General features: G+C 41.2%; 1 protein-coding gene across 1 annotated transcript in view; it reads right to left on the reverse strand.

Annotated features, from left to right (window-relative positions):
- Positions 1-1,154: 1,154 nt before the first annotated feature.
- Positions 1,155-21,334, reverse strand: part of Fbxl7 (F-box and leucine rich repeat protein 7) — a 373,525-nt gene continuing 353,345 nt past the window's right edge. Inside the window, exons 3-4 of the mRNA XM_034636112.2 lie at positions 9,299-9,910; positions 1,155-4,520 (exon numbers count right to left, since the gene is read on the reverse strand). Of these exons, the coding sequence (XP_034492003.1) occupies positions 3,784-4,520; positions 9,299-9,910 (1,349 nt within the window). The 3' untranslated portion in view covers positions 1,155-3,783. The remainder of the gene's footprint in view (positions 4,521-9,298; positions 9,911-21,334) is intronic.

The raw sequence follows: 21,334 nt of genomic DNA on the forward strand, positions 1-21,334 counted from the left end.
TATCAAATCAAACTCCTTAAAGACTCTCTCTTTTTAAAATAGCTTTATTTTATTTATTTATTTTGATGTGGGGCTGAGGATTGAAACCATGGCCTCACACGTGCTAGGTGAGCGCTCTACCCCTGAGCCACAACCCAGCCCCTAAAGACTTTTTCTAGTTGTCAACAAAAGTCAGCTTAAGAAGTCATGAATCTCAAGTGGTTTTTACTTTCAGCTAGTCTTATTCTGAGATCCTGAGAAGAGGTGCATTAAGCCACCTGAAATTATGTCTCAGGGCAATTAAGAGTCCTACTGGTTTATGTGAGAGTTATTAAAGCAACCAGGGTGAGAAGAAAGTTGAGGACTAATACATTTAAAATTAATATTTCTTCAAGTCTTTCTGGGTGTTAAGGATGGAGTTTTCCAATCAGCTCAGATCTAAAAGTTTAGGTGAGGAGGGAGGGATCTGGCATTGCACTCTCTCCAAATGACTGACACTTTTTCCTTTTAGATCAACTTGCCTTATTCCCTTTCCAGGTCCTAATGTCCTAACACTATTTTTGTTCATTTGTTTTTGGGTTTGTAATATCTAATTGTCAGAATAATCATGAAGATTCCTCCAATATCTGTAACCAGGGCCAGAGCAAAATATATTAAGTTCTAAAATTACTCTTCCATAATTCTGAAACCCAGAAAGTTCTGAAAAATAGACTTTTTTTTTCATTATTGCACAAATTAATTTGGCAACAAAATCTGACCTGAACTGATGCAAGGCTATTTATAGTCTGTAATGATCCTGCACAGAGTGTGTTCTGTATTGCTACGGAAATACTAACACCTTTGATTAGGGTGCTGTCCCAGTGTATGCTGAGGATGTTATAAAATACACCACATATAGCTCCCTGAAATATGCTAAGTTACAAATTCCAAAACCTGCACCAACAGTTTGGATTAAGGAATTGAAGACGTGAACTATACACTGAAGGCAATGTTTTTTTCACTTAGTGCTAATTTTAAGCCAGTCATTAGACGAGAAGACCGTGGCAGAAACTTGGCTGTCTTTAAACATAAAGCAAGTTTCTTGCTTGCTTTTGAGTATCCGCATCTGAATACAACTCTCCTTTGACAAGGGTATTAAAAAAAAAAAAGAAAGAAAGAAAAAAAAAAAAGCTGAGCCTAATTACCAACATATTGCTTTATTTCTTGGTGGTAGTAAATTAAGGCTTTCTAGAGTCATACAGCACGCAGTGATTTGAACATTAGAGTTACAAAAACAATGAGCATTCAATTTAGCAGAGCCAGGAAGGAAGCAATGTTTTAAAACAGATAAATTTTTCTGCTGAGGACTTTTGCTTGGTCTCTAAAAATCTGCTGAGCTGTTTTCCCAGTAACCTCTGTCACAGATTCATACCCCCAAGGGAGAGCAGAATGGATGAAGAGGACACCAGGAAAGGGGAGAAACTGGGAAAGACAGCATGTGCTGGGCAGGCAACCAGTGTGAGAAGTGGTCTTGGTCTCATGCTTGGAAAATTGGTTAGGTGATGTGGTCGGGTGGTGGCGACAGAGACACTCAGAATGGTTCAGGGAGCTGTTCTGGATCTCCCTGCTCATTCCAAGAGTATTAAACCAGCTTATCTGGAATATCCCCGAGCCAAAAGTGAAGGACAATCATCTGTGACTCCTAAATTCTGAAACTATGGATAGTCACCAGTCACAGACCAGAGGTATGTTCCTTTGAAATTCTATTATGGTTCTAAACTCTATGGCTAACATGAAATGCTGTCCCCAGCCAAACAAGTCACCTCCCCTCATGGCACATTGCATTGATTGTGTATCTGGGTTGAGGATGATGTCAGTTGGACAGAAAGCCATGTTTCATATGATGTATGATAGAAACCTCCTGGAAAGACTCCATCTCATCACTCTAGCTCCTCCTTCCTGACATAAGACTACAGTGTGCACGGGAGCCTACAGTAGGAGTGCAGTTGTCGAGTGAGTGGTATGTTAGCTGGCTCTGAAACAAAGTCAGCACAGTTGGCTAGGAAATGCAGAGGTTCTGGAATTGGATGGTGGCCCCTTTGAGGAGGAAATACATGAGCTGTTTCAGCAGCAAAGAAGAAGGGTGTGGTCAGAGATTAATTTGGGAAAGGTCCTGGGTTTACTAATAAATGACACTACATTTCATAAGCATGGAATTTCTCCTGGTTACCTGATTTCACATAATAGACTAATGAATCAATTATTTCCATATAGGACCACTTAAAATTCATATTTTGTCATGATGTTGATGTTCTATTCCAAAGGTTTGGTTAGTGGACTAGCATCTGTCTTATCAATGTGATCCCTCTTCAACTTGTTTCAAGTGCACGGTATTTAAACACCTGGAAGTCTACTTTGTATTCTTTAATGGAATGCATGCAGACAGCCAAGCGGGAGACACAAGGTGGCAATTTGCACAATTAAACATTTACAAACTTAACCCCGGTAGGCTCCATGTGATGAAGTCTGGATGCATAAAGAAATAAATAGATGAGAAAAGTCAAAATGCAATCTAAATGACAAAAAACCACAGCATCTGTCTCTGCCAGCTGCAGGACAGATGTGCCTGATGTATGCCACATGTGCTCTGAGAGGGATTAGAAAAACCTTTGAGGACATGGGTTCCCTTGGGCCTCACTTGTTAATTAAAAATTGCAAGGGTCTTTCCTCCCTTTGAAAACACTCAGAAGATGAGTCTTGACTGGGGGATTTGAACTTCCCCATGTTCAGACATTCTGGTGCTCTGCTAAGACAGTGTTGAGAAGGGGAAAGCTGAAAGTACTTGTGCACAGAAACCATAGCATCCAGAGGGGCAAGAGACGATGTGCAATAGACTCATCCACCAAAACAAACTGAGAGTGAGTGGTACTCGCATGAGAGCAAAAGGACACATAGGATCCTATGTGCACTGACATGGGCACTGTGGAACCTCCTGAAAGGAGCCCAACTACAAAATCAATTCTTTTAGAAGAGGTACCTGACCGTGTGGCTGTGTTAAGGTTTTTGTTTATTGATATGTCTGTTCTCTTAATCCTAAAACCAGCATGGGGCTAATTCTCCAGCTGGGTGGCTTCTAATCCAGTGTTGCAAGCTGAAGCCTGGAGAGGTGAAGTTCTTTGGCCAAGGTCATCCAGCTAGTTAGCAGAAGATCTGGGGAAAAAAACAAAGGTCTCTTCCACCATGCTGCTTGCCACAATGGATTTTTTTAAAAAGGTCTGAAAAGCTCTTTGTAAATTCAAAGTGACTTAGGACACTTATTTAACCACAATTTGCTTGGTGTGACATTAAGGGGCGGGGCTCAGGTCAACCCAGCAGTATGAAGAGGAGTTCTAGAGAGCGCTGTGGTTGCGATACTCTTGTGGCAGTTGCGGATGGAGGATGGAGGGAGGGTGGAGCTAAGGGCCGGGATGTGGCATGTTGTGGGTGTGACCTGTGTTCAGGAGCGCTGGTGTGGAGAGGAAAGTAAGGTACATTTCTAAAGACCTCCATCTGCCTAAGGGAACATCTTATGTGAGAAGAGAAGCTGTTTACAAATTACCTGACCAAAAACACTGTTTGCTGCAATAGAAATCTGTTCTTTACCCTTTAATTTCTTTGACCTCTGTCACCCATGAGAAATGAGGAAAAGTAAAAGCCAGATTCCTAAGAACCTTCCTGAAAGAAATAGCTGCTGAGTGGGTGTCGGTGCTTACATATGCTGCTTTTAAAGAACATCTTGTTTGGTTCGTGTTTGTATGGAGACCACGCCCCATGAAAGCTGTCCCTTCAGAAGAAGGCGGGGTTGGTGTGCTCGATGACGCAGCGCTTGCAGTGGCGTTTGACAAACCGCAGGGCCTCCACAGAAACCTCGCAGTCTTGGACATTCAGCATCTGGAGGTCAAAGCAATTGGCGGCCACGATCTGCAGGCCCTGGCCGGTGATGCTCTCGCAGGACTTGAGGCTGAGGCGCTTGAGATTGAAGCAGTTCAGGGCCAGGCACTCCAGGCCCGTGTCGGAGACCAGTGGGCATTTGCCGATGTCCAGAGATTTGAGTTTCGTGCAGTTCTTGGCAAGGTACTCCACGCCATGGTCCGTGATGCCCTCGCAGCCCCTCGCGTTGAGGTAGCGCAACTTGCTGCAGTACTTGGCCACGTAACGGATGCCCACGTCGGTCACCCGGCCACAGTGGGCGATGCTGAGGTACCGCAGGCGGGACTCCAGCTTGGCGATCTCCCGCAGGCCGAAGTCACTGACGAAGCGGCAGTCGCTGACACTCAGCTCCTTGATGGACGTGCAGTAGATCACCAGGTAGCGGAGGCCCTCGTCGGTGAGGCGGACGCAGCGTCGCAGGTACAGGTGGGTCAGCTGCGTGCAGTGCGCTGCGATGGTGTGCAGGCCCTCGTCCTCCAGCACAAAGCAGTCCGTCATGTCCAGGTAGCGGATGGAAATCTGTTTGCCATGCAAGGGGGACAATTTAATGGAGGCCTCCCGAGTCAAGCTGATGCAGGTCACTTTGGAGCACCCTACACAAAGAGACAGAACACATGCTCAGAGCAACCTGGGGCAAGGCCATTACCTATTCCGAACTCTCCCCCAAGCTCAAGCCAGGGTGTTACCCTTCCTGTCTTGACCCCTACAGAGAAAATAAGGTGAGGAAGGGTTCCCTATGTTCATTCGATTATTTAACTATTTTGAATATTTGGGCTTATGGGGATTCATAGATTTTAGAATGCAAAAGACCAGGCCAATTCTGATGGATCAAAATTGACAAAGATCCATTACTGATCCATCACTAATTGCCTGAAACGGAGAAAATCCATTTCACCAGGAATGTTCGGGAAGGATGATCATGATCTGGAAAAGGTAGAGTGAGTGGGCTGGGGTTGTGGCTCAGTGGTAGAGTGCTTTTCTAGCATGCATGAGGCCCTAGGTTGGATCCCTGGCACACATAAAAATAAACAAATAAAATAAAGGTATTGTGTCCATCTACAACTAAAAATAAATAAATAGATAAATAAATAAATAAATAAACATTTTTTTTTTTTAAAAAGAAGTAAGAGTGTGTGTAAATATCTTACATTGGCCCTGGAAAGATCCAAGAGCTCAGTAAAGGACCTGCAATGGTCAGAATGCTCCTTGGTCCAAAGAAGAGAGACAGAGAGACAAAGCTGAACGTGATCTTGTATCACTAAATATTGTTTCTAAAGCCCTAAAATATGCGTTATAAATTTTATATATATGCATGTGTTCATTATAAATAGAATAATTATTACATATTTGTATATAATATATAAAAATTCATTGTGTATTTCAGTTCACTAAATATTACCTTATAAAATCTGCAAATTCATAGTATATAAATTTAATAAGTAATAAATACCAATAGTCAATACACATTATATAAGTAATTTGTACATATTTTATTCTACTACATAGACTGTATATATTTTTTCATTCCTCTCCACTTTCCAAATCCTTCCTGCAGTTCTAAAGCCAGGTGCTTCACTGCAGACACCTCTGAATCTTGGCTCTCAGTGCAACATCCAAGGTTTCTGAATGACTGCACGGCAGGGCTTTTGGGACTTTTCTCCCATCTCCTGGCAGGTTGCCCAGGAAACTCATAAATACAGGTGCTGGGAATAACAGGGTACAAATGTCATGTGCTACCAAGTCAAGAATCTCAGGAGGGAGTGAAGCACACAGTCCAACCCTGGGACACAGGGGTGCAACTCTGTTTTTTTTTTAATTTTTAAATTTGTTCTAATTAATTATACATGACTATAGAATGCAATTTGACATATTGTACACAAATGGAGCACAACTTCTCAATCCTCTGGCTGTACCTGGTGCAGAATCACTCCAGTAGTATGATCATACACGTATATAAGGTAATAATGTCTGTCTCATTCCTGACAGAATTTCAGGAGGTAGTGAAGCACACAGTCCAACCCTGGGATACAGAGGTGCACAGAGCCTCTTAGAGGCTGCCAGGCTGCTGTGCCATCGGACTCTGTGGCTTTGTGAGAGGTGGTTAGTCCCCTAGCAACTTTAACTTTGAACTCTGTTTGCTTGATGTCTATTTTATTGGGATGACTGTATTCAGCTCTGAATTGATTTATTGATCAATTTATTTATTGATCAACTTATTGATCTAAAGTGCTCTGTGTACTGTATTCAGTAATTTTTAATGTTAGTTTTATCCCTAATTCTTATATTTTTACTAAATTTGTATTGAAAAGAAAATAAATTGGTCCATGGATCAGTAGATAATATTTACAGACATGAAATTATTGTAATAATTTCTAGGGAGCAAACCCTAGAAATTTATCCAATTTAAGCTTCATTTTAAAAGGCTGAGGCATTTCAAACTCAGTGAGATTATGGGATCATACAATCAGATCAGGGGACGTTTGTTAGTTTAAATTTCTTTCTTTCTTTTTTCCTTTTGTATGAGTGTGTGTGTGTGTGTGTGTAAGTGTGAGTGTGTGTGTATGTATGTGAGTGTGTGAGTGTGAGTGTGTGTGTGTGTGTGTGTGTGGCTGGAGATTGAAGCCAGGGCCTTGAGCAAGCTAAGCACATGCTCTACCACAGAGCTACACCTCTACTAGGGTAAGTTTCTTGACTTTCAGGGCTTCAATTATAAGATGGGAGAGAAAAAAGACTAGGATGTATCACAAAATTGATGAATGACACAAGAGATTTATAGTTGATGGGTGAGCATGAAGTGAACATTCAGATACTCAGGAACTGGCAGTCTTGAAAGTGGTGAAACCTAAGGGGATCTTTGAAAGAGAAAAATAATTTGGATATTTTAGATATGGAGGTCCTGGTGGTAAAATAATATCAAGGCAAATTTGAGTAGCAAGAAAGCCTGGAGGCAAGTCCATGGAGGAGTGAAGAGTGTCCACAGAGAAGAACTCAGGGTGTCTGAAAGGGATATTACTGCATAGGGAATAGACAGCATGGGTTGAACAAACCTGTGGAGCTCCTTTAATTAATTCCAGATTTCATTCAGTTTTCACAAATTTGCTCTTCGTTAACATTTCCTCTTGCTATTGGGTTAACATCTCTACTTTCTCTGGGATGTAAGATAGCCAAGTCAGTGGAGACCAACTACTGACTTCTCAGGATGTTAATAACAATGACAGTACAGCAACTCCTGTGATTTCTGAGTGCTGCATGTTCTCAGCAGAGTGCACACATGAGACCTTTGTGTGATTAATGCATTGAACCTCCAAGCACCATTCTTCCTGATGAGGAAGCTTTAATTGCTGCAATATAGCATCCAGAATGCTTGCTTATAGCTTTAACCAATGCAAATTTCCAACCTTCTAGAGGTCAAGATGACTACTACCTTTTGAAGCCTTCAACACTCCTCTGTTCACTCCTCTGTTCACTCTGTGATATGATAAAACATTATAGCTGATTTTAATAATTTTCAGTGACTTTCAATGGTGGCATTTATTGCCTTGCTAGTTGCAGGACAGGCAATATCATGCCCTCTAGGGCATTAGAGCTCTTGACCAGCTTGAATGAAAGTCACCTTTAGCATCATTGAGAGTGTTGCTACTTTCTGAAGGTGGTTGTAAAACCAGGAGAACAAGGCACAGGGAAAACATACTGAGCAAAAAAACAAGGAGAACAAGACACAGTGAAGATGGCCTGGAACCTGCAAATTAGTCAGGTTGATGTAGCGAACAGATTTCAAGACTAGTAACTGTTACTCGATAGACAAAGCAGGATCACTCAGGACAGAAGTCCAGGGATTTCCCAAATAGCCAACATGGTTTTAGCATATCTGAATTTCAAAAAGGACCCAAAATAGAGTGTTCAACTACTTTTAGTCTGTGTGAAGGATACGTGGGAGATCTCTTTAACAAAGATGGGGATTCCAAAAATGAATCATTCTCTAATCTGAGAAAATAAAATGTTTATAAAATGCTCAATTAGAATGTTAAAGCACACCACTCTACTTATTTTTTTTCAACTAAAGAGAAAATACATCTAGAAAAAAACTCTAAGTTGTCCCAAATCACAAAGTTTTGAAACAAGTTTCTACCACATCATAATGCTTTCTCTTTTCCAGAATTCCTTGGAGGAAAAATGTATGAAAACCTCCTAATTTCCTGCTTCTTCATGCCGGTGGCTGCTCAGGACTAACCAAACACTCAGTTGCTATGGTTTTGTCCTGAAGCCAGCTGAAGTTGAAGCAGAGGAGCAGCATGCTGCTTTCCACCAAGGGAAGGAATCTGCAAAAAATAATGGCCTGTCATCTGAAATAGTTTCAGATGTCAGCTTTCAAAAGAGAGAGCAAGCTGAGAGTGGATTTACCTCATATTTGGTTGGAGGGCATCATTTACCTCAGATGCTTGTAAATCCCCAATTCTGTTTATTTGCCCTGCATGGTGGTTTTTCCTGCTTGACTCCCTCCCCAACCATCCCTGAGGTTGCAGCTCATGTTGTACATTTCTTTAACTCCTAATACATCTTACATGTTCCAGCCTCTTGCCTGTTCGTCTTTTAAGTGTGCAGTCCCTGAGATAAAGAGAGGCTGTTATTCAGGCTGGATTCCTGTGTGGTGCCAAAGTTTGACTCTAGGCTTTAATTCTTCAAACCTGAGAGAGAGTTTCAAGCAGAGTAACCATGCTGAGATCTCCTTCCATTCGGAAAAGGACTAAGGGTTTAATTCAATGGACCTGATCCTTGCACTATGTAGTTGAGAATTTTTATTAAAAAAAAAAAAAAGGTCTAAAATTAATCAGGAGGTGAGGAGAGTCAGTGAAATATAAATAATCACTTGGCCGTGAAGTATTTTCTCCAGTGTCTATGGAAGGGCAAAGCCATCGTGAGCATAGGCAATGACTGAGGGGTTCATTAGGTCTGCAGAAAGAAGGATTCAAGGTCATTTTTACCTCCTAGGCATAGATCTCAAGCTTTATGGACCAGCAAGTAGGCAAAAGGGTAGCTTCTAAAGGAGGCTGGAGATACTCAGTTCCCTTAATCTAAATTGGATATTTTGTTTCCATTAAGCTCTGAAGTGACTGTGATCATTATGGAGAGGAAGGTCACATTTAAGTCATACCAACAAGGTGAGTGACATTATTGGATGAAAGGAATACTTATGGCCCTCAGGGTCACAATTACCAGAAGACAGTTTGTTAAGGAGAGCTGGCCTCCCTACACCCATTGCCCATCTCTGGTAGCCAACAAGAAGGGGACCCTCAATTGGGTGGAAATGTCTCTACTAACTTTGGGATGGTGCATTGAGAAAGCCGGTGCTGGGAGGGCAGCTTCTGTTTACCTGACACGTCCAGGTGCTCCAGATTGGGGCAGAGGGACACCACGTCAAAAACGGCCTCATTGGAGATATTGTAACAGCCTGAGACTTCCAGTCGCCTCAGTTCGGGGCAGCACTGGGCAATGGTGTAAAGCCCTCGGTCTGTGAGCCGCCGGCAGCCACTGACAATTACTGTTTCCAGCATGAGACACACGTTGGGGGTGTCCTGGCACAGCCTGCGGGTCAGCACCTTGAGCGCACGGTCCACGTTGATGGTCTCGCCCATCAGGCGGATAGTCCTCCAGAGCCGCGGGTCCCACGCCAGGTTGTACCAGCGGCGACACACGCGTGCACAGCGACACAGCTGGTTGGTGGGCAGGAAGGAGAAGATGTGCACCATGCAGTGGTCCGGGAGCCGGTCTATGCTGGCCTGCTCTTTCTGGGGTCTGGAGGCGAGCCTGATGAGCGGGTGTGTGAGGCGGGTCGGGGGCGGGGAGTGGACCATGGCCACCGTTTCTCCGGTGACAGAGGACGAGGAGGTGGATGAGCCCCTTCCATTCTGAAATCCTGGTAAAGTCGGTGGACATATCAAGGCTGGGCTGGGCGTGCTCAGTGTGCGCATGCTCAGGTCGGAGTCTGGCAAAGGATAGAGAACAAAGGGTTAAAGGACGGTGGTCTTACAGCGAGCCCTGGGAAGGAAGGAGAAGCACCAGTTTCTCGGAGAAGGCTCACACAAGTGAGTGGTTGGACTCACTGAGATCCTTCACTCCTGACCATCCCCAGAGGCAGAAGCACATGCAAGCAGCACCCATCCCAGAAAGATGCGAATCCTCTGTGATCTACACCAGCAGTGAGCAAATTGCCATTTACACTCTGAGACGTGGCAGCCATAGGGCTGCCTCTGTGACAGTGACTCATGCCTGCCATTGTGGTGCCCAAACTGCCTTCGACAACATAGAAAGAACAGGCATTGCTGTTTCAGTAAAACTTGTTTTATAAAAGGAGACCAGCTAGACAGGCCCTGTTCAGACCAGGGGACAAATATCCCACCCTGCCTCCAATCCTTTGCTTGATCTCCCCTTTGTATTAATGGTAATCATCCAAAGGAAACAGCTTCAAAGTTTCGTTGTTTCTTTTCTGGGCAGAAAATTCATACATTAGGGACATAAACTGACTTTTCTAATTGTGTTTTGGTTAGTGGATGATTATGACCATTTACAAGTGAGGAGGGCAGACCAGGGAGTGGGGGTAGAGAACATCTGCTCTCTGCCTCACACACCCCAGGGGCATTTAGGACACGTTACTTTGATGAAAGTTCTGGAATAGCCAGCCCACTTCTTCTGTTAGGCCAAGCATTTCAAAGCGCATGTCCAGTCCTTGAATATCTGGGGAATCTTTGTTTCCTTTTTAGAAACAACCTTCTCTTTGCATTTGAATAAGTGAGCAATATTCTGTTCCTTGAAACCAGAAAGATCACTTGATGAGAACACCTGCAGTTTGTAAGTTTTAAAGGGATGAAGATGTCTTTAAACCCTCCATTGAAGAACATGCTTTTTTCACTCTCCCTCTTTCAATATATATGAGAATGAATTTAGTCTTTGTACAAATATGTTTATACATTATACATTCTATACAAATAGGTTTATTTAGGAAGAAATTTTTATTTCCTGAGTATACATTTTATTATTTTATATGAAAATATGTTAATATATTAAATATATTATGCGATTTATATCACACATACATACAAAAAAAGAATTTATTTCCAGCATGCAAATTTCTTCACTTATAGAATAAGTGGTTGGGCTAGACAATTTCTAAGTCATTTCCTATAGCTCTAAAGATTTAAGCAAAAAAATCTGTCCTTGTGTGTGCTACCACATTTCATTCCCTGGTAACTATGTTCTTGCCATCTTTTCAAAGAACTTCCAGCACTAACATGTTACACAAGAATTTTTGAGGCCTGGCCACCTCTGTTGAGCATCTATTTGTAGTTTTCTTGCAGCTTTTCTTGTTCTACTACAGCAGTTCTTTTCTTTTCATTTATTTCTTTGTAACCTATCACTGAAAATGACTTACACATGTTCACACTGCTCATGCAGCTCCTTTGAATTATTGCTCTGCACCCCATGTCTGCCTCTTGAAATGCAGATACTGTTTGTGACTGAGTGTAAATGGTACCTCGTCTACGAATATTTTCCTAGGGTCTTTGAGTAGGATCCATTCCCCTTAGAAATCACCATCCTTTGTTATTCAAGCATATATGAATTTATCTTTCCCTAATATGTTCATTGTACTATTTTTTCTTAAGGTTACGTCCCTATATTCCCATCTCCTTATCATGTGACTTTGAAGTTCCTCCAAATCAGAGTACATTTCTTCAGTCCAGCAATATTGAGCTTGGCTAGGTAACCCGTTTTGGAAATAATGGTAGAAGAAAGCCATTTCTGCACTTGGTTTGGTTCTTTTTTAAAAAATAGACACAATACCTTTATTTTATTTATTTATGTGGTGCTGAGGATCAAAGCCAGCACTTCACATGTGAGAGGCAAGCACTATACCACTGAGCTACAACCCCAGTCCTGGCCTTGTTTTTAATCTTTTATGCGAAGAACATGCCTGGCTAGTCCTGGCTATTAGGATAGGGACAGATCCATAGGGCACACAGAATTGCCCCTGACTTCCAGCTTAGAACCAAGTTGAAACCAATGCCCAAAAGAACCACAGACCTGAGCTTGAATAACTAACTCTTTTAAGGCACCGAGTGTGAGGGTGATTTTTTTCACAGCATTACTGTGGAAACAGATGATGGCAATGTCTTCTCTTAAACCAAAAGCTCTTCTGAGCCAGTGATGAAGTCCTTCTCTTTTTTGTGTCCTGGCATAGCTTATAGTAGGTGCATAACCAATATTCCAAATTGAATGAGATGAATGAGAGTATTTCTATGTTTTTAAAACACAATTCTAGGGCTGGAGATGTAGCTCAGTGCTAGGGAACTTGCCTAGCATGTGTGAGTCCCTGGATTCCATCCTCAGCACTTTAAAAAAAAAAAAAAAAAAAAAAAAAAAAAACCCTCTAGCTTGGCATGTATTTTTCTGTCCCAAGTGGTATACATGTTGTTTTAAATCGTTGATAAGAAATAAATCTCTCTCTCCATTATTAGGGACAATGAATAGTAAATCTTTAGGAAAACCTTAAACATAAACCAATCATGGATTTCAAAATTCCACCCAAACTGCTGATAGACACCAGCAACATGATGGATACTCAGAGAATTGCCTCTGTCTGAAGCTTGTGCTTTTCTTAGGCAGGTGAACAACTCATCTTGGGTCGGCAGGGGAAGCAATCTTAGACTCTCAGCCCTGACATTTTAGCAGCTGTGAGGGCTCTGAAATCTCTGCTGCCTGCCTAGGTTCCATTCATCTTGAGGGAGAAGACACTTAACAGTGCCCTGTGGAGACCTGCACAGAGCTGGGTCTATGGAATGAAGTATACTAACCCCAAATGGTGGGGGACAGGTTGCCGTGGGAGGTGGATATCTACAACCTGAGTCCTCACAGGATTCACTTTCCTTCACTCTTTCATGCTGCACTGAGGGGGACAATGCAAATGCATCCAGAATGCTTAGGACAGAGGACAGCTGTGCCTTTAGTAATGATTTTATTTTTTTAAATTTTTATTATTATTTTTTTAAAAATTGCTAATACCCATACCGGAGCATTAAAGGAATCCACATCCAGAAAACCAAGGCAGCCTCCACATCTTGGAGGTGCACTCTGCCCTGGAGGGATTCCCTTAGACCCTGCTAGCTCTCCTTGCTCTTCCTCCAGAGTTTAGCAGCAGGTTCCTCAGCAGGAATTCCAGACTGCTCTTCACTGCTCAGGGTAGGGAGCCTGGAAGGTTTCTGCAGGGGAAACTGGATTTCTCTTTTATCAGACACACACCAGGATTCGCTGGTTCCTTCATGCTTATTCAATAACAGGTCAAGAACACCCTGATATCTTTGAGAGGATACCATTTATCAAAATTCAATAAATAGCGCAAAGTAATTAAAAAGTAATCAAGTGATGAACATCAAATAGAGATACGCTGTCACAAAATGTCTTTCCTTGATGTTCTCCCTATGTGTATAAGATGAATTTACAAAATTTTAAAAATGCACGTGTATACGCATGTATATGTACATGCATTTAATTTTAGAAACATATTTTATTAGAAATAAAATATGCATGGCTCATCACACAATGCATCAAGGTGCAACTAGATGTGATTTATAAAAACAGAAGAACTTCCAAGAATACCAGAATATGTCTTGTACCAGGAAAATAGAGCACATCTTCAAATTCAAACAGTGACCCTCTTCACCTCCCGCGTAGTACATTTCCTTTGTGCCAGAGAATGCAGCAAGACTAATCTACTCTGTACATAGGTCTTCCTCCCCCATCCCTTTCAGAGAACTGGAAGCTAAATGGTTATTGGCAATTGCCACTGATTTTTCTGAGAGGCTAAAAGCAAGAACCCCGATACTCAGACACCCAGATACATGATCAGAGAGGAGAAGGTCAAAGACAAGCACTAAGAGGAAGCAGAAGAAAGCTGCAGCTGTTCTTCTGACCTTATGATACTGTGGTACAAGCAAGCAGAAAGGAAACTGGCTGTACTTGAACTTGGGGTATTTTGAAGGTATGTATATATTTTTATATCTGGATATGTATTCCAAGTGAATTTCTGATACCTTAGAGCCAGATCACTCTGTTTATTTTAGCAGGAAGGTGATATGTATTGGGCTAAAATAAGTTTAATAATGACTCTGAGACGATATTATTGCTCAATTTAACACACTGTACACTTTTGTACACATGTATGTAAAAGTTAGACATTATACTATTTTTTTTTACCTTAGACAAAATGGTGAGATGAACGAATGCTTTATGGAAGAATTCCACACCACCAGGCATTGTTTTGAAGAGGAAAAATGAGATTTGCAAAAAAGTGCCAAATAAAATATACATGTCCAAAAGCTTTTATCAAGAATCAAACTAATTGCTACCTACCTCAAGTGTCCTTAAATTCCAGTATACACAAAGCCTCCTCCTGATCATAATATTTGAAGAAAGGATGTCACCTTCAATACTTTTAGAGGTGGCTTTCTAAAGGGCAGGCAGCAGTGCAGTGGCTTTCTAAAATCCAATAAAACCACTGTTGTGCCAGCAGACAGTCATTGAGCAAACTTTTCCTCCAACAACATAAATTGGTAATGGAATATGTTTGCAGGTAGATTCAGTGAATCTAAATAATGCACCACATAAAGGCATTTTGGTCAATGATGGACCAAAGACATGGTGTGGTTCCATAAATTTCTATTGCCCAGTGACATTGGTGTAAATATGCACTGTGATGTTCTAAAAACAATGATGAGTCTAATGATGCAGTTCCCAGCAGGAAGCCCTGTAGGTAAGGGGTGCAGACTGAGTAGTTGGATGGATGGATGAACTGAGGGATAGACAGAGGTATCTATCATCTATAAGGGAAAAAATTATAAAATCTGCAGAAAGCACACTTTCAGTTGGTATCAAATATGAAATTTGGAAATGATGCTGTCAATTACAAATATGAAAGACCCAGGAAAGATAAAGATGAACACAGTGCAAAAGTCATGAAAGTGAAATAGAGAACTATAAAGGAGAAATAACTACACACTTTTGCAATAGAAGTATTTTGTGGCTTGTGTCTCCTAATGACATTGGACAACTGGATATATCCAAAGAAAGAAAAAGAACAAAAAACACACTGATGTCTGCAGAAAGATATATAGAATAGATTGCAAGGAACATTTTGGATAGGGAAGGAAAAGACAGAAGAAGGGTTAGATGTTTGGTACTAAAATTCAGTAAATTGTGCTGCTGCAGATTCTTGGATTACACAGGGAGTTCATCCATTCATTGTGTTTAACACATTGTTATCCTGCCTAGTTGAGGTCTAGGAAGGGAATTATTACATTTGACTAGATTATAAAGCAAATATTCCTAGCCTGTCTCCTTTCTGTATCACAGTTCTAAGAAATACTTCCATGCCAAAGACTCTGACATGTGCAATTTCTTGTAATCCTTTGAGGATGGAGAAAAATGACTGCATTTGAGAAGGCCCCCAAATCTCACACAAGCCAGCACAGTAAAGGATAGGATAGTTTGTCTATGTCTAGGGGGAAAAAGTCACTTTTCCTAAGTTCAAGATGAAGGCAATGAATATAGAATCTCCCAGTGGTGGAAAACTTTTAAATTAAACAAAATTTTTGGTAAGCTTTTGGATTTTCTCAAAATGAATATAATATTTGTTGGACACAATAGTGATCCTTAAGTCAAATAAATATAATTTCTCTTTTAAAAACATTGGTACATTCATCTGTTGACTAAACCTAATAAAAGTGAATTCTTTAAAATTGTAGAATTTCTGGCTCCATTAACAACGTTGAGTATCTTAAAGCATATAATTTGTGTGGGAAAATCGTTATGTATTCTTTAGTTACTATGTAAAGAATATTAAAAAAGAATAGCTGTCTTTTTTTGGGAGAGAGTCCTCATAACATTTCTTTCTCATGGTTTCAAAAGTCCTGGCAATTTTACATCTTTAGTAATTATAGTACAGTATCAAAAATATTCCAGGCATCTCTAACACACATGCTTATTAGCTACATTTTTTTCTAACTAGCAAGCTGCCTGTTTTGTACAAGTTTTTATTTTCAAACCACTGCTGTTTACACTCAAGGAAGTCTATTTACATTACCCTGGGCTTTCAAAGTCAAAATTTACAAAGCTATCCTGCATTTCCCCGCCTCCATGACCAAAACTTTTCTGCAAGATGCTTTCCATTATAAGTTGTCTTTCTCCTAAAGAACTATTGCCATAAAAAGCAAGGTTCCTTTTCTTAGCTTAAGCTCAAGCTTAAAAAAATACATCTATAAAACCTAGCTAGTGAGAAAATAATACGCTGAGCGATCTCTTATCTTCTTGTTTTATTTCAAAATATTTTCTTTTAATGTGGTTCAGATCACATGCACAACCTGTAACTCACTTAGGGCACTCATTGCTCTGGTAGAGATTGATGTAGAAAAGGTTAACCTTGCATTTCACTAGGAAGGAGTTGCCTTTAGGCCTGAGACGTTCTTGCATGACTTATCATACAGAGGTTGTACCTGCAAGACCAGATGAGGCTAAGGTACCTGACCAAGGATAGGACACTTGCTCTGCCAGTCACTGGACTAGCTCCATATGGGTAGCACTGTGGGGCCTCGCCTGAGATCTTGATGAGGATGGTGGGACTTCTCTGACACTGGGCTGTTCTATGTGATGTAATGTCCAGCTCTTCATTTACATCTGAATACCATTCTCCCCTCCCCCCCCCTCCCCCCCACCACCCTGCGTCCAACTCTTGAACTTAGCAAGGGTTCTGTTTTGCCTTAAGCTCTTCTAGAAGGGAATATTCATACTGATAAGGAAGTTTTAAGCCACATTGCTCCAAATCTATGAATAAAATCAATGAAATATATAGATAGGATGGCTGCTTTGGATTTTACCTGCAATGTGAGTATCTAGGAAAGATCTTTAAGGAAATTTATGCCTGAAGAGAGATCAGGTGACCTCAGGAACTAACAAAATCCTAGATCATAATTACCAGATTCCTCTGGTTTTCCTTTGTGCTGAAATGATGACTTTTTAGGACTCTCCTTTTTCCTATTTGTAAAAGGGGAAAAGAAGGTGACCTTATACTATTTACTCCTTAGGGAAAGGATGATGTGTCAAGAGCCGTCTGTGGGCTGTGTGTGGGCTATGTTGCTCATAATAGCCTAGTGAGGGGATAAGTCTGGCATTGGGAACTTCCTGTGGCACTCCCCACAGGGACCGACCACCTGATGCAGGTAAACTACCCCTCCCCCCAAGCTCTGCCAAAGATCCCACACAGCACCTGAGATGGGTGTGACCTGAGAAGATGTCAATCAACCTGCTGACTACTAAGCACAAAGCAAGACTCCACCCTCAAAACCTTATCCTTGCCTTTGATGTACCCCCTTAAATAAATCACTGGAGGCATCTTTTTTCTGTCTAGTTCCAGCTCCCATGTGGACTAGATCTATCAGAGGCTTCGCTATTGTAAATATATTTCTAGCTATATGTCTTTTGAGACTTTAAGTTTGAGACTTTAAGTTTTAGGGTGGCTGACATCCTCCTGGGCAGGAATGTGATACTGGCCATTGCCCCTGTTAGTGATGCTTCATCCCTGAGATAGTACTACCACTATTAGAAGCCTCCTTTTTCATAAAGCAAGAGGATAATGTCCTGTGGTTGAGCATGCTTTTAGACTCTCTTAAAATATTTCCTAGCCTTCCCTTTCCTTAATAAAATGAAAACAAGCCTCAGGTTCAAAGTCCTTGTCAGACAGCAGTATTTAGCTAAGATTTAATTTTTTATTGTTTCTTTCTTTTTTTGTGTGTGTGTTCATTACAATTTATTTTTGTTTTAAAATATTCACAACTAGTGATACTGATTTTCCAAGTAATAAAATGCTATAATGCTTGATTTTTAAAATAATAAATTAAGTGAATTTTAATAATGGTCCTGGTGGTGGTGAGTAGGTATGGCAGCAATTATAAAAGCAGAATTAGAATGTATTAAATTTAGAGAACATTGTTGAGGTAGAAAGAGAGCTGAAGAGGGAGAAACTTGGGGTCCTCTCTACTTTGCACTATGTGAAACTTGCTTCATCTCAGGCAAGTCATTGAAACCTCATGAGCTATAAATTTCTTTTTTTTTTTTTTTTTGTTAACTGGGAATAAATCCACCCACTTCACAGAGTAGTTGGGCAAAGTCTTTGAAAAGTGATACTATCATTAGGATAGGCATTTAAAAAATTATACAACCTCTACTGAGGACTTCATGGGAAAGAATTTCTGAGACCTCCTGCAATGGGCTATGTTTTTAGGGCATATTATTCTGTGTTCCTTGGAATAGCCACTTCTTAGTATTGCCTCCATAAGCCTTTGAAATGTCTTTCATGTCTCGGGGTGGAGGAAAAATAAAAATTAAATCCCCGATTAGAGCACAATGTACGTACTTTTAGTTAGCAAAACATGGTCATTGCATTTATCGGTAAAAGAATATTGAAATCGTGCAAATCTTTTCTCCTAGTGTGTTTAACAAAATTTGTTTTTCTGTGACATGGTGGATTGCTTTCTTCTTGAAATTTCTGCTGTGGCTTTTGTGACATCATTCTTCCTTCTACTTCTCCTTTCCCCTTAGCAGCCATCTGCTTTTCCTCTTCTGTGATGGGCCACTTAAATATTGGTGTTCCCAAATAATTTCTTCCTCCTTCTGCCTCCTACTATCTGGTTCTCTCTGGGTGGGCTTAAGCACTCATGTGGCCTCAGCAGCTGCCTATATGCTAATGATTCCTGAAACTCAGTGTCCAGTCCATCAATGCTCTCTCCATTTGTGGGTCTCCCAAACATTAAACATACAAGTCCAAGGACCTACTTGATCAGTGCTAATAATTAGTGTATTAGTCATCTCTTCATCACTATGACCAAAATACCTTACAAGAGAACTTAGGAGAAATTTTTATTTTGGGTTCATGATTTCTGAGGTTTAATCCATGAGTGACCAACTCCATTGCTTTGGGCCTGAGATGAGACAGAACATCATGGTGGAAGGGTGTGGTGGAAAAGATGCGCAGCTCACAGCAGGCAGGGAAGAGGAGGAAAGGAGAGGGAGGGAGAGACAGGGATAGGGGACAGGGAGAAATACGGGATTCAGGGCCAAATAGAATCTCCATGGGTACACCCAAAGTGTTCTACCTACTTCCTTCAGCCATGCCCAACCTGCCTACAATGATTTCCCAGTAGTTCATCTGAATTATTAATCCACTGAATGGATTAATCTGCTGATCAGGTTATAGCTCTCATAATCTAACCATCTCATCTCTGAACATTCCTGCACATAACATGAGCTTTTGTGGGGAACACCTCATATCTAAACCATAACCAGTAGCAATTAGACACATGAGGCTTTTGAAAATTAAATTTGTTGCATTTGACTGAAAATTCAGCTTTCAGGCACACCAGCCACATTTCATGAGTTCAGAAGCCATATGTGACCAGTGGCTACTTTACATGGTCCAGATGTGGAGCAATTCCATTCCTTCAGAGATTTGGAGCAGTGCTGTATTAGTCTTCTCCCTGTACCTGCTGTGTCTCCAGTGCCACGTATACAAGGGTGAACTCATCAATGTCCTTTGCAAAACTTTTCCCCTTTAAATTCTGCCTTGTAGGTAATTATATCCCTCCTCACACATTTCCCCAGCTAACACCCTGGGAATCCTCTTGAATTCTCTCTGAACCTCACCCCCTGCATCTCATCAGCTGCCAAGCCCTTTACCTTGGCTAGGTGGGTCTCACTCTGATTCCCTTTCTCTCCACTGCCCCCACCTCAGTGCAGGTTCTCTTCCTCTCTTCTTTCCTTTCCACCACTCCTTTAGTGATGTTTCTGACTCTAGTCTTCCTTCCAACCCTCCACCAGTCTAACAGCACCTTTGCTCTGCTTTTACAGTTGACTTTCTAAAATAAGGGCCAGTTTCCCCAGCACCAAAACATCGAATGCCTCCTTTCTTCTGTTATGGGTTGAATTGTGTTCCCTGAAAAAAATGTGTTGAAGTCTTAACTCCCAGAATCTGTGAATGGGACCTAACTTGAAAATACTTGGAAATAGGGACTTTGTAGAGGTGAGGGGGTTAACATGGGATACTCAATTAGGGTGGGCTCTCATTCATTACAACTGGAGTTCTTCTCAGGGGAGAGACATAGAAAGACAGACACGGGGGAAATGGTATAATATGTATAAAGATGGAAGCTGAGATTAGAATTAGGTCGTGACAAGCCATGGAACTCCAGAGGCCACCAGAAGCAGGGAAGGATGTTGATTTAGGACTTCTAGCCTCCAGAAACATAAGACAATACATTTTCTAGTTGTAAGCCTTCTGCTTTCTGGCATTTTGTTACATTAGCCTAAGGAAGCCATTATTATTTCCACATGTTTTTTGAATGATTACTTTGTGCCAGGTATCATGTTAGGCACAACCCAGGGAATGAAGTCTAATTTTTTAGAGTGGGTTTGGGATCCTTCCAAAAAACTCTTGTCTCCAAACACACTCATCGTCTCTAAGCTCAAAGACCTGTTGCCCCAGATTAAGTGGTGAACTCTCAGCCATCATTCAAGTCCATGGTAGGACCTCAGTTTCTCTGGCAAGCCAACCCAGCAGGCTGACTGATTTAGCTAACTTTAGAGTTTCCATGGGACTCAAACATAACTGCATCCTAACTCTATTCACATAGTGCCTCCCCTCTCAGTTGTCCACGAGCATCTTGAAGCCTGGAGCTGACTTCTTCATCTCTGAGTGGGTCCAGGGTCTTACCTTACCCCCCCAGAAGCTATACAAAAATCACCAAAGTGAAGACCACTTTGCTTGGTCTTACAACAAATTCCTTGCAGTTTTCTTTTGGTTGCAGTTGGAAATATTTATTGGAACTTCTAGGAGGAACCAGATGTTTTGGATTCAAGAAGAAGTTAGAACATCTCTGTGATTTATCAACATTACATATGCAAGCTCTTTGTCTTTGCCCCTCCATTTAATTTAGGCTGAGGTAGTGTACACTCTTGGATTAATATTAGTCTGCTCAGATGATATTGCAAAAGACACATGCACACACAAAAACAATCTCAAATAGCACATCTCACACAAAGGGAGTCAGAGCCAAATGCTTCATCCTGACAGCTGCTATTGTAGATCACCCACTCTCCACTCACTACTCATAACAATGGTACCTGAAAACTCACAATAAATAAGAGGGAATAACACTTTTATCGTGGCCCAGAATTTTAAGACCCATTCCACTGAAGTTTAGTTACCTACAATAGGAACTTTTTTTTTTTTCTCTCCCAAACTGATTCACACATCAACAGTAATCACCAGAACTGGCTTTTTCTTGACAGTGTGGGAGAGACAGTATTTACC

The sequence above is a fragment of the Marmota flaviventris genome, chromosome 5 (genome assembly GCF_047511675.1).
Source record: "Marmota flaviventris isolate mMarFla1 chromosome 5, mMarFla1.hap1, whole genome shotgun sequence".
Taxonomy (NCBI): Eukaryota; Metazoa; Chordata; class Mammalia; order Rodentia; family Sciuridae; genus Marmota; species Marmota flaviventris.